The sequence below is a fragment of the Scaptodrosophila lebanonensis genome, unplaced genomic scaffold (genome assembly GCF_003285725.1).
Source record: "Scaptodrosophila lebanonensis strain 11010-0011.00,11010-0021.00 unplaced genomic scaffold, SlebRS2 tig00000024-arrow-pilon, whole genome shotgun sequence".
Taxonomy (NCBI): Eukaryota; Metazoa; Arthropoda; class Insecta; order Diptera; family Drosophilidae; genus Scaptodrosophila; species Scaptodrosophila lebanonensis.
Window position 1 is genome coordinate 4,328,427 of NW_022060538.1, and position 12,931 is coordinate 4,341,357.

At 38.8% G+C, this 12,931-nt stretch overlaps 1 protein-coding gene across 1 annotated transcript in view; it reads right to left on the minus strand.

The window, feature by feature from the left end:
• LOC115620879 (synapsin) overlaps positions 1–11,884 on the minus strand; it is a 44,376-nt gene extending 32,492 nt beyond the window's left edge. Inside the window, 6 exon segments of the mRNA XM_030514356.1 lie at positions 493–564; positions 648–811; positions 1,970–2,307; positions 2,632–2,708; positions 3,713–4,810; positions 11,388–11,884. Of these exon segments, the coding sequence (XP_030370216.1) occupies positions 493–564; positions 648–811; positions 1,970–2,307; positions 2,632–2,708; positions 3,713–3,913 (852 nt within the window). The 5' untranslated portion in view covers positions 3,914–4,810; positions 11,388–11,884.
• Between the last annotated feature and the right edge of the window lie 1,047 nt (positions 11,885–12,931).

Here is a 12,931-nt window from a genome sequence, read left to right on the forward strand (position 1 = left end):
ATTTTCTGTACCTACAAGTACGTATTCAATAGACGCCCACTCGCCTATAATTGTGTAGTTGGCGTTCATTTCCGATGACATCTCTTCAGTTTCCCCCCAAGGTTCAGGCACTTCAATAAGAAGTGTTTTTACTGCCTCTGCTCTATCGTGGCCCGTCCGAGTGCAACAGCAACGTCATTAAATCAACAAAGCCACTCAAAATAAACAGACTACGCACGAGCACAGAACTAAGTCAACACAATAACAAAATAGCAAATGATGAAACACTTGAGTGTCCTTTGGGCATGCATTAAATTCGCTTTCATGCCCAGACCTTCTCTGGCAGGAAGACGCCAGCACAGACAACGACAAAGCACATAAGCCACTCAAATGGAAATGCGAATGCGATTGCGATTACGAATGCTGTTGAGAGTGGCAAAGTAATAAAAACACAAACACAAGTCGAGCAGACACGCATCGCTCTAATTAAGAGCGCATTTACACAGAACTTACCCGAGTGCCGCTGCGATAGGCGGCCATGGTGACCACCGGTCCGGTATCCGCACTGGAGACAACTGTAATGTCCTGCGGAAGCAGAGCAAAAATACCAAATGATAAGTGACAGTCGCCTGCTGCGTGGGCTGCTATTTAATTTGAAAAATTCTTACTCGGAACTCCGCCTGTTCCACGCGTATATCGAAATCGCCATGCAAACGCCGGCCACGGAAATACTTGGACCAGTCGGTATTTTGATCATCGAGCACCAGCAACGTAAAGTATTTGTCCTTGTTGAAGGCTGGGGCACGTTGTGTGGCACTCTGAACCGCCGCACCTGTAGTGCCAAAAAGGTTTGACGAGGGTCAGAGCAGAAACATATTTGACATTAGTAAACAATGTCTAAATGGTTCAACAAACGCCCCTTATATACTTGACAATTTTTATTATTCGCAAGAAAAAGGTACGCGACCTTAAATAAAGTTCTGTTGACATTTGTCATTTGCTTTTAAATATTATATACTATGGGACATTTATCCTAACCCTTTGGGTCAAAGTGTCAATTCACTGAAGAAGCTATCAGCCCGCATTTCTGCTCACCGACTCAACAATCGAACAACTAAAGCTTGGCAACTAAATTTAGGACAGCTACTACTCGGATTATTAGGAGATGAAAGTCATTTCATCGAACTTATTTAATTTGTTTTTTTGTACTAGAATTTTTACTTTCGAGCCAATTAAATATGTATACAATGATGAGTTTACTGTTTGCGTGTTCCTTAAATTTTTCTACTACGCAATAGCTACTAATAACAATTTGATAAGTTGTATTATATTATCTTAAAGAAGAAGAGCATCAGGCTTAACTTTTAAGTAGGATATAACTAAAGATTAAGAAACTGGCCTTACGCGCTCTTATTGTTTTCTTAATCGATCCAAATATTAATTTCGTCAAGGCCCATTTTAATCATGTTTATAATTATGAAATGAAAGTGATGATAAGACGTAAATTGAATATGTAAAATAAGCCCAAATTGTGTTCAAATTTTTTCGGACCGAGCCTAATTATTTTAAATTTGGAAAATTACCAGCTTATTGGTATTTGTTGGCAATTGTAAAACATTCAAACATTTCTCAGCTAGGTATTTAAATGTTGAAAAATTCGACTTCTGATATGCATTTTCATAATTGACAGATTTAGATTTGCCTTAAATGTGGTCCTTCCATATAAAAAGGTCTCTAAATGTGGTCTCTATTACCCTCAAAAACCGTTTCGAATGTTGGACTAATATTGGCTTAAAGTTCTTGATATTGTATTGATATAAACGTACATATAAGATATTAATATTTATGGTATCGATAAGAAAAAGTGTTGGAAATGGCTGGCAAATGTAATGGATTTAATGACAGCCTCAATTTAAAACGATTTCCCAGATGCGTATAATTGTCTATAAATATTTCCGGCTATCCACAATGTGTAATACATAAGGCATACCTAGTATGGAAGCGCCCTGATCTCGCGCTGCGCCCGTCAAACTCTGCACGCGCTGTAAGAGACTCTCGCGCGACTTGGCCGGACTGGTCGGGGCGCTAACGCCACGAGGTGGCGCTGCTGCAACACCTGACTTGCCAGCGCCAAAGGTTAGCGACAATTCCGGCGCGGCACCGGTGGGCTGTGGTGGTACTTGGCCCGGTGCCGGTGGGGGCGGCATGCTCGGCGGACCACCGCTGACATGCGGCTTAGTTGGTTGGTCCTGTATGGGACGTGCCGCAGGTGGCAAATCATTGGGATCGACATCGTCGACCTCGGAAGACAAGTCTCCCGAGCTGAATCTGCACAGGTGGTGGGTGGTTGTTGGTTGATTGCGGTTAAGTGGAGGTGGTGTGTGTATGTGTATGTGTGTGAGTATGTGAGGTCGGTATGTTATTGTTGTTGTAGGTTCGAGTCATTTTAAAACCGTGTAGATGAGTAAATACGTGCAGTTGAGTGCCGTTGAGAGAGCAATAGTTAGATAGAGACAAAGAGAGAGAGAGAGAGAGAGCACACAATTTGGGAGAAAAAATAGACAAACATATGAAATTTTAAATTAGCTTCGTTCGTTCGTTTGTTCACCCCCCCCTTATGGGGGGTGGGTTCGCTCGTTTTAAGGTCTTTACCTTCTCTTCAGGAAATTAACATTGGAAGTAAAGCTTGATTTGAACGATGAGAAATTCAGGGTGCTGCTTTTTGGTTCCTGGGCGGCACATAAAGAAGTACAAATGAAAAGTACATATTCACCTATTAATTAAGTGCTTAAAATTTTGGCATTCTTATTACAAATTCATGTGCATTTACATTGAGGCATATATATGTATATTTACATAACTATAAACGTTTAAAGCTCTTAAATTGCTTCAGAAATAAAAGAAAAGGCATTGGAAATTTGTCTGCTTTTTAAATAACTTTGTGGCCCGCTTTTGTGGGCCCAAGAGGCGTATTCGCGATTTATTATGCTAACTTTGTTTGCAGGGAAAACTTTGCAAGCAAACTTTTTATTTCAGTGATGAAATTAGGCGACTGCTGAGCGTATACGTAATATAGGTAGTTAGAATAGAACTTTTTAATTTGATTGCATTTGAGAAAGTGAAAGAGAGAAGTCGGACAGCAATGCATACATTAGTAGAATGAAGATGTCTATGCAGTTCCAGGTGGCGTATGCGTAATGTACATAAACGCCTGTGGACTACATGTCGCATACTTGATATGCTGCACACTTCAAATGAAAATTTGCGCATTGAAAGATGGTAAAAATCGTAAAAGACTAAGCAAGCAATGGCGAAAAATTGCTGGCCTGGCTGGTTGTGAAAAAACCATTTCAAAATTTCATATGTCAGCTTGTTGAGAGAACGATTAGTATAAATATTTAACAAATATTTTCCTGTCACTTACGAAATGCTGAATTAATGAAGAATTATTACAGAGCATGAAATTGCAAAAACGTTGCTATTAAAACTTTGCATAAAGTTTTTCTGCTTTATATATATATAATTGATGTTACACAAAATAAGTTTGGAAGGGGGTGAGCAGATGTAAGAAGAACATTTAATGGACAGCACAGCGCCGAGAAAGAAAGATAGACAGACAGATAGAGAAGGAGAAAGAGTTGCGTACAATTTTACAATTTATAATTAAAAACTAGAGCGGCAAAGTCAATTAAAAACGAAATGCATAACAACGAAAGATAACGTAAAAACTTACAACATCGAACGGAATATCAACTAGTTTGCAATAATTGCTTGGATTGGCAACAGGTGATATGCTGCTTTGACTACTCTGGCCATCATTATAGGTCGCAGGGGCATCCACAATGTGGTCCTCCTCATCACCGACACCGTCAGCTTCGTCGTTGCAGTTTCTGTTGCTTTTGTTATTGCAGTTATCATTGTCATGAGCTGACATGCGGTGCGCACTCAAGGACACTTAAGGACAGCCAATGCTTGAATAACAAAATGCAAACAACAAAGCAGGAAAAGCTTTTATAGACCCATGGCTCTGTGGATTTTGTGCCTTTTGTGCTTGTGAAAAGAGGCACATAAATATGAAAATCAATTTTAAATGCTGCTAGCTAACATCTACGGATGTTTTCTCGATAGCCAGGGGACAGCCGGGTAGGAGGGAGCCTGCTGTCAACAATGTCAAACACTTGTAGCTAAAGCGCGCTGGTTTTGGTCTACATGTTGTGCCTCAAAGGCAACACGACGCCAACTTGTAACTTTTTGTGAGTGACAAACAAAGAAGCAGGCAACCATACCGATACATACATATATATGTTTGTAGCTGGGGGGGTATTTAATTTTATATGCAAGGTGCGCTGGGACTTTGCACCGTTGGCAAGCTGTTCAGAATTTATGACATTTTTGCGCGACTTGTGCAAACTTTAAGCCCAAATTAAAGCACAAAACGATAAAAACAAATGTAAGCGAAAGCAATCTTAGCTACAGGTGTATAAAAGCCAAAGCAGGGCATGTGTGTGTAGGTGGGTGTGTGTTTTGTAGATGTATTTGATGAAGCATTGAAGCGCGTGATTGGCATATAGATACTGCTACGAGTAGTTTCATAAACATAGATTAGGGTGAGATTGTGCTGCAAATGCAAGTGACAGGAGAGCATGAGTGCCAGCTGAAGCTTGGCACAGTCTTACCGGTGGCGGGGCGCAGATTCGCCCACACCCAGCAGTTGCGATGGCGCTAATATTGACAGTGAGAGACGATGATACCGAACAGTTGGCTGCTGTTCAGACGTTCACTTTCTTCGTCCAGTTGAATAGCAATGCGTTGGTAGCTGGTGTCGTGGATGCTGTAAGCAGAGAAAAAACCATATCGGGTGATAAATGATATAATATGATTAAGTTTGGCAAGCAACTATAGTGCAGCGCATTGCAACTGACATTGATGTTATAAATTAATTCCCTGTTCTAGTAGCACGCGAAAATAAAGTTTAATTGCTTTCAAACTTTTTATATTACAATAAGCTATTATGTATATAAAAAGCTATTATAATATTCAGACATACATATATACTGCAATGAAGCTTACTATATGCTAGCTCTTGTCCCCAAACTTGGAACATGTATCTCCCAAGTCTTGTCTAAAGACAAGATTGTTTGTTATTTCGAAGCTCTATAATTCCACTCCTAATTAATGTTTGCACAATTAACGTTTAAAAGGTAATTAATTTTTTAAGAACAATTGTCGTTGTAATTTTTGTCTCTTTTATGCCCTAACTCTGTATTTTTACCAACCACCTACAAAAATATATCCATCTTTCCTGCTCTTCTAACTTGTTAATAAGGGCGAAGGTCTCTACGCTCTTTGAAAATGTGTTTACAATCTACAGAAAGTTTTTAAGAATTAAAAACGCTTTTTATTATACCGTTTTTATTTTACATGCTCTTTGAAATTGTTAATAAGAGGTTTATACAATTCCAGCGTCCCCTCCTCATTATTACTGCACAGTATTTAAGTGAAGGTCTCTACGCTCTTTGAAAATGTGTTTACAATCTACAGAAAGTTTTTAAGTATTAAAAACGCTTTTTACTTACGGGAGAAAGTAGAGCAGTTAACAGAGTTCTTAACCTTTTTTTTTTAATAAAGATACAGTCTGCATCTAATAATTTGTACACATTTTTTATCTAATAGAGCCCATATATTTTTCCAGTTACAAAAATGTTTGCCTAGCTTCAAGAGATCTAATAGTATTTTTCAGATAAATCCACTTTATTATTTAGATGAAAAAATTGTACACATTGAGTAAGTCATTTTTTCAAGAGTATTTTCAATTTTCTGCTCAAAATATAAACTCAAATTGTTGTTGTGTTTGGCAGACAAGTTGAACGTTGCGATAAGCAAACGACTGTCGACTGTCAGGCAAGAGAACAAAGACAGCAGCTGACTGACTATCAGTCTGTCTACTCCTCTGCCTCAGCTGCCCCCCTGCCTGCCATCGTATGGAGAGTGCAAAAAACAAAGCGAAAACAGGACCCAACTCAAAGATTGTTTTTGGTTCATTGCACTTGCTAGCCTCAAACTAGGGCAAAGCATACAAACACATACCACAACATGAAGTGCGGAGCCAGAGAACGACAGTTTCTTTATTGCCATTGTGGCTTCATAACTGACTAGATGTTGCCTTAGCACGTGTTATGCAACATTTGTTATTATAATTTTAGACGGCAGCAGAGAAATTAATTCAGCAAACAAATCAACTACCAAATGCTGCACACAATTGGCTACCGAAATACATTAGCATATATGTAAATAAGCGAGTGAACGACACATATACTACACACACACACATACACACTGTTCGCAGTGTTAGACACGCATGTAGAACAAGTTGTTAGTTGAACGAAAATTGCGTTAATTTGTCCCAAGGCGGTCACCCCGCCACCCAGCCAAGTGGGTGGCAACAAAAATACTGCGATTTGCGCGCGAGCTAACAAATCTAAAATATTTATAAAATAAATAATGAGCCGAGTTTCAGATGTAGGCTGGCAATAGCCGGAACGCGTTATAGCGTTGGCAAATGCTCCAAAATTTTCATAGCATACTTTTCTGCACATCATGGCGGTCACACAAACACAAATTACGTGTGCGTGCGTGAAATTTTAAGAGAGCCTTGGGCAACGTCGCCTGCTAGCGTATGTGTGCGTTTAAGCGCTCTTGGCCTTGCATAGACTGCTGATGATATGCGCATATGTAAAATGGATCTCTGAAGAGCGCGTTAAAAATTCAAATTTTTCTTTGAGACAACACGAAAAATGTACAACTTGCATCCGCCATATCGAATATTTTATACACATAACTGTGTGCATGCATGATTTGATTTTATGAAATTATCGGTAGAGAGCCAAAGGCTTGGCTGATTTCCAAATACGTGTGGAATCCCAATTGTTACGACATTTGCATATAAATTCAAATTTATGCCTTTTGCGTGTGGTGCATTATCGAATACTGTACAGACATATAGTTTAATGTAATTTTTGTTCAAATTAAGGGTTGACAGAGAATAACATTATGATACCACTCATGATCAAATATCAAAGATCAATCCCTCATTACTTTTGTATAGTTTTGCGCCAAGAATTTTAATAAAAGTACAACAATATTTAGTAATGTACATTTGAACATATTTTATCATGTTACATATTTGCAAATGATGACTTACACAAGTGTGCTTTATTTCTTTCCAGTTTCTGTGTTAATTAAGCATTTGAAAAAGTTGTTCTGAGTTTGAATATGAATATTCATGAGCCACATTCATTAAAATGTATGTGGAACTTTAAATGAAGATGAATTAACAGGCACATCAATCTAATATCGTGTGAACCGTAACTCATGTGATAATTAGGCATGTGATATAAGCATTTTCATTCCATATAAAACGTTATGTAATGGCTAAAGTGTATGGCTTAAATGATTTACTTTTCACTCTCCGCCAGCTTGTTGTGATGGCGCCAGAGCAAAAAAGAATATTAAATTCTCATATGTAATATACATAAGTATGTGCAGCAATAAATGTAAGTCGCCACAGCGTCTGGCTCACGAACTTTGTGTTTTGTGCCACTTTTGCGTGGGTGCTGGGCACATCATTTGTGCCACATGCCACCTCTTCGCCAACAATTTGCTAAGCACAAACGCCACGTGGGTGGTGGTCTCCCCGAAGCTGCACTTGCAGCCGTTACCATCACCACCAACACCACAATAACCACCACATCTAAATCTCGCATGTGGTGGAATTCTCGCTTATGGTAACGCTACTAGCGCTTGACATTTGGCATTTCACTTGAAATGTCAAAGTTGCCTGCAACATTGCCGAAATTGTGTGTAAGCTTCTCCTGTTTGGGGCAGAATAAATGAAAAGTCTCTCTGATAGACATCATTTGCTCGTTTTTCTGTCAGCTCGTCTCGTCTTGTTTCTTCTTTTATTGTCTTTGTGCATGCCATTAGCGACACGATTTAATAGTCGCACGTCATTTCACTATCTTCATGACTACACTGATCGAAAATTGGCGTTTCAGGACTGCCGCCCTTTACTTGATATCTTTCTATTTTAATAGTTTTCCCCTTCCATCTTTAGTATTGATTATGTGTTTGACTATTTTACTTTTGAAAAGCTTTTTTTTCTAGTTCTTTAAACTATACTCGTTTTCATAAATTAGTCTATTACTTAGCGCCTATGTTTGGACAACAGGTTAAAAATTGTTCCGAACATGTTAGCTCCACTTCAATCTCAAGATAATTCTTGTTTGTTGCATTTGCTTAAATCCAGGTTCAGTGGATTTAGTTTAGAATTAGATAAGTCGAACAACGCCATAAATATCCCATATCTTTGGAAAAATCCTTTTTATTGAGCGATTGAGATTATTCCTTCCAGAGTAGTGACAAGTTATATAAATTTTATGTTTTATTTCTATACTAGCCGTAATAATACTTTTTCTTCATAAAGTCGGTAGATACAGCTCCATCTAAGACCTTTCTGTCTCCTTATATTTATACCTATTAATTATTTTATCGTTACATACTCTTCGAGGCAATAATCGGATATAAATAAAGTCGCTATTTAAACAAAGTGTTAAATTAAAAGGCATGTGTGGCATTCAAGAGTAGACTCCTTCTATCCTTTACTTCAACCAACTAATTTTCTCTCAGTGCACAATTTGGCTGAGTAATATGTTCTCAGAAGTATCAGCATCTCCTTGGCAGCATATGATGATGTATCTTTTGATTACTTTAGTTAATGCCAACACCAAAAGACAGACAGGCAGACAGACAAACAAAAGACTAATGCTGTTAGTCAAAAAGGTGGCCAGCACTATTCACACATTAGTATTTTTGGGCTTGTTAGTAGCTGGCAAATTAAGCCGGATGGGCCACATTTCGAGTAGGCCCTTTTTTGCTTTTCGGAGAGCAAAGTTCGCGCATTACGACCATACATACCCACTCGTCCGCACACCCGCACAACCACATATTCATAAAAGGCCTGAGTCCGTGTGAAAAGTTTTTGAATTAATAATCAAGCTAACTTGTTTGCTTTGCTCTGGTTTATCTGTTGGTTGGCCGCTGCAGTCTTCTGTCTGTCCTTTTTCCATTTTGCGTTGGCCAGCCGAAATCGGTGCCGCAAACTCTATGATATATATATATATCCAGTAGGTGAAAGGTTATGAAGTTCAAATGCTTCCACAGCCTGTGCAGCTTAAGTTCTGCTTGCATTATAATCCATCAAAGTCAGTTGGAAATTGCATTCCAGGCTAACTTCATGCTATGCTAAAGTTTTTCAAGCTTAAATTGTAAAATGTTCACACAATTCCGCACAGATTTCTGTGTGGCTTGCTTTATATGACACGTTTGACTTAAGTAGTGCTGTGCCACATAAGTTCTTGTTGGGGGAGCCTCGCCATTGTTTTGCCGCATCATAAACGCCAAGGAGAGGCGGCCAAAACACCTGCAGCTATAACCCATTTTCATGCGGCATTTCCTTTCAAGAAGACGCTTTTGTTGCCGTTTTGCTGTCGCTGTTTGCACTACACTACAATTAATGGGGCATGTGTGGTTTAGCCAGACAGCTTGTAAGCCTGACACACTAACACAAAATTGTTGCTAATGTCTTATTGATGTTAATTGCAAATACCAACTATTGCATGCGCTCAAGCGTTAGTTGCAGTGTCAGGCGTTAATGCCTGACAAACTGGCACGTTGACAGGCAACTGTAGGACCAGCAACAGCAACAGCAACAACAACAACAACAACAACACGCAGGGGAACACGCACGACTTAGTACGATGGACACAATAAAATGACATAAATGTGACACCAAGGCGGAATGCACACGCCTCTAAATGGATGTATGTGTATACACGCAAAGAAAAGAAGATACTGCTAATACAGAAAATTTGTCTGTCATAAATACCAAGAATTTTTCAAATCATAACTTTACCAGAAAGTTAAAAGTTTGTCCTGGAATTTGTTGTGAATGTCTTGTCTGCGTGAGACCTTTAAAATGTACAGTCGCATGGCATAACTTTGGGGAAAAAACAAGGCTAACATCCGGAATACAATTTTTATTTTGTCGGAAATACTCGTATATTTTTTAAGCATTTTAGCTATGCACAATCTGTGTGATACAAGTTTCTCAGGCTAAGTAAATAAGTAAGCTGCTTAAATTCAGAGGTCACTGAGCAACCGACTTATAGCAATTATATAAACATATTTTTTACATAACTTTGTGGACAGGAACTTAACAGAAGGACTTAGTAAATGGGTCACTCAATTATAATTGAGTTAAACTATTTTTTGCCTGTTTCCCGAGACATATATTTATTAAAATGCATTCCATGTACCACTTTAATTAACTTTTAAGATTTTGTCTATATTGTAAGCATTAATTTCTATCTTCATGTTTTCTTTCCCTTTTCAGTTGGTTCTATGGCGCACATGTAATTATTTTGCCCACACTAAATTTTTTGTCAATGTCACTCATATACTCGTACTTATTTTCATTAACAGAGCCACGTACTGGTGTTCGTTTCATTAAACATATACAAGGACATGGCTATCAGAAATAAATAAACTGATTGGATTAATATTGTTAGTGTTTTTTGCATTGCAGCAAAGTAAATTTCTATTATTGACTGTATATATATTTCATTTAAATTTGAAACAAAAGTCTTCGCCGATTCAGTGGATGGCGTCGCATAAATGTTGTATACTTGCGTCGTCACAATGATATTAAATTATATCACTAGTTTGGAGTAAAAAACCTTTAATGGTATCACTTCATTATGAAAAGTAGGATTTGCTTGGAATGTTGTCGTTAATTCGTAAAAAAATGTGTGTAATTAGACGCAAGCTAGAAGATTCTCATTTCAGTTAAATGAATTCCACACTCGCAGAAGCCGGGATATTAAAATGAATATCAATCAGACCGTTGGCTGGAATGCAATTTTTCTCGTAGTGCATGTCACGAAACTAACTGTTTGACGTGTCCTGGGTTCAAAGACATTTGCACGACAACAAACAACGATAACAACAACGCTACTTTGCCGCTCTAGTTACGCAAAGCGTCGTCATTAAAACACATAAATTTTCAGCAAATTGTCAGTGCAACTTGCCTACAACTCAACCACACTCACACACACACATGCAACACATCACGTGCATTGTGCGTGAGTATGAGTGTGAGCGAGTATTTTGATGGAATGCAGGCAACGCCATCATCAGCCAAAGTGGTTGGGTGATGGAATCATTTATCATAGCATACTTCTAGGATTGCAGTGGATGATTTATGTTAGACGCCTGATTTCTTAGAAATTAATTAGTTTGCAAGAGATAATGAAAAATTGCAACAACAACCAAAAAACAACTGCATCACTCACCCTGCTTGGCTTTTGAAACGGGTTCCTTGTGGGTTTGTGGGTTAGCAGGTTGCAGACGTCTTCACTTCCTCTGGTCTTAATGCGTTAATCACCAGCTAAGTCGTACAGACAGACACACACACATACACGTACACACTCACCCAAATACTCTGATAGAGAAGCGTGCGCGCTTTTTGTTTTAATTCAATAAAATGTTGAATACCACGGCTTTGTTGTTGCTGCGCTTATCAAACGCACGCACACACATACATAAGCAGAGACGAAAAGAGAAAGAGAACGACAAACACACACGTACGCACAGTCGGTAACAACAAAAGCTGCCTACTGAACTGAACTGAACACAACTGCCTGTGAATGACTGACTGATACAGAATTTTTGCCGTGTTTCGATTTTTTGGCAGTTCGAATCGCCTTTGGTTTGAGTTGAGTTATATACTTCTTTGCTTCTCTTCTTATTGTTGCAGCACTTTTTCTCGTTACCTAAATTTAAGTAACTTTTACATTAATTTTTTCTTTCAGCGAATGACTAATTTGCAATTAAAAAGCGATTCAAAAATTATGTGATTTGACTGATCGAAATTGAACGCAAAAATTGCTATATATATATAATTTTTCTTTTTTTTTTTTGCTTAATTTGGTTGTTGAACTTAGGGGCGCACAAAAAATTGCTGAACTATCAACGACGGTGATGAAATTTTCACTGAGCGCGTTGTCGACTTGTTATATATGAATTTCCCACCAAACTGTAAGTGCAAAGGCATGCAGGCGTGGGTGGGGGTTGTCCGGAGAGAGCGACCAAACAAGACCAAGAGAGAGGAAGAGAGCGCGTTAAAGCGTAAGCTGATTTGATAAGAAAACTATATATTAGGAATTAAGTGCGAAGTAGAAGTTATGCACAAGAAACTAAGTTTTATTTAGAATACGAGTTTTTTAGGTTACTAAATATGCGGATTATTTGCATTATCTGCTAAAAATCATTTAAATTTAGCCGTTAATTGGCAGACGACTTGCAACACTGAAGCTCTTCCTCTCTGCAACCCCCAAAAGAGCTTTGCGCAGGCGTCTTGTAGTACGCTGCGGGCGTATCGATTCATTGAAGTTTCGTTACGCGTGCCACCCAAACCAACAGCCAAACAGTCCTACACACTCATGTGTGTGCACACCACCCCCACACTTACAACTCGACGCATGCACGAGGCTTTATTTTTATCACTGAGCGGAACGAATTGCCTTTGGTTTGATAAACAAAACGGTGTGCGTGGACCTCACGCCAATTACTCGTACATCGGCGCTCAACGCGAGTTTGAAAATCGTTTTCCAGCAATGTGGCAACGCCACAAAAGTGGCAAAGGCAACGAAAGTACGGGCCAAAACATACGAACGAGCTGCACAAAAAGTGTGAGTTGATAAAATGAGTGTGTGTGCGTGTATGAGTGTGTTTGTGTGTAAACATAAAACAAAAAACAACAAAGAGCTTAAGCCAAAGAGTCGGGCAGAGACAAACAGAGCCAGCAACAAACAACAATGCCAAACTGGCAACAGCC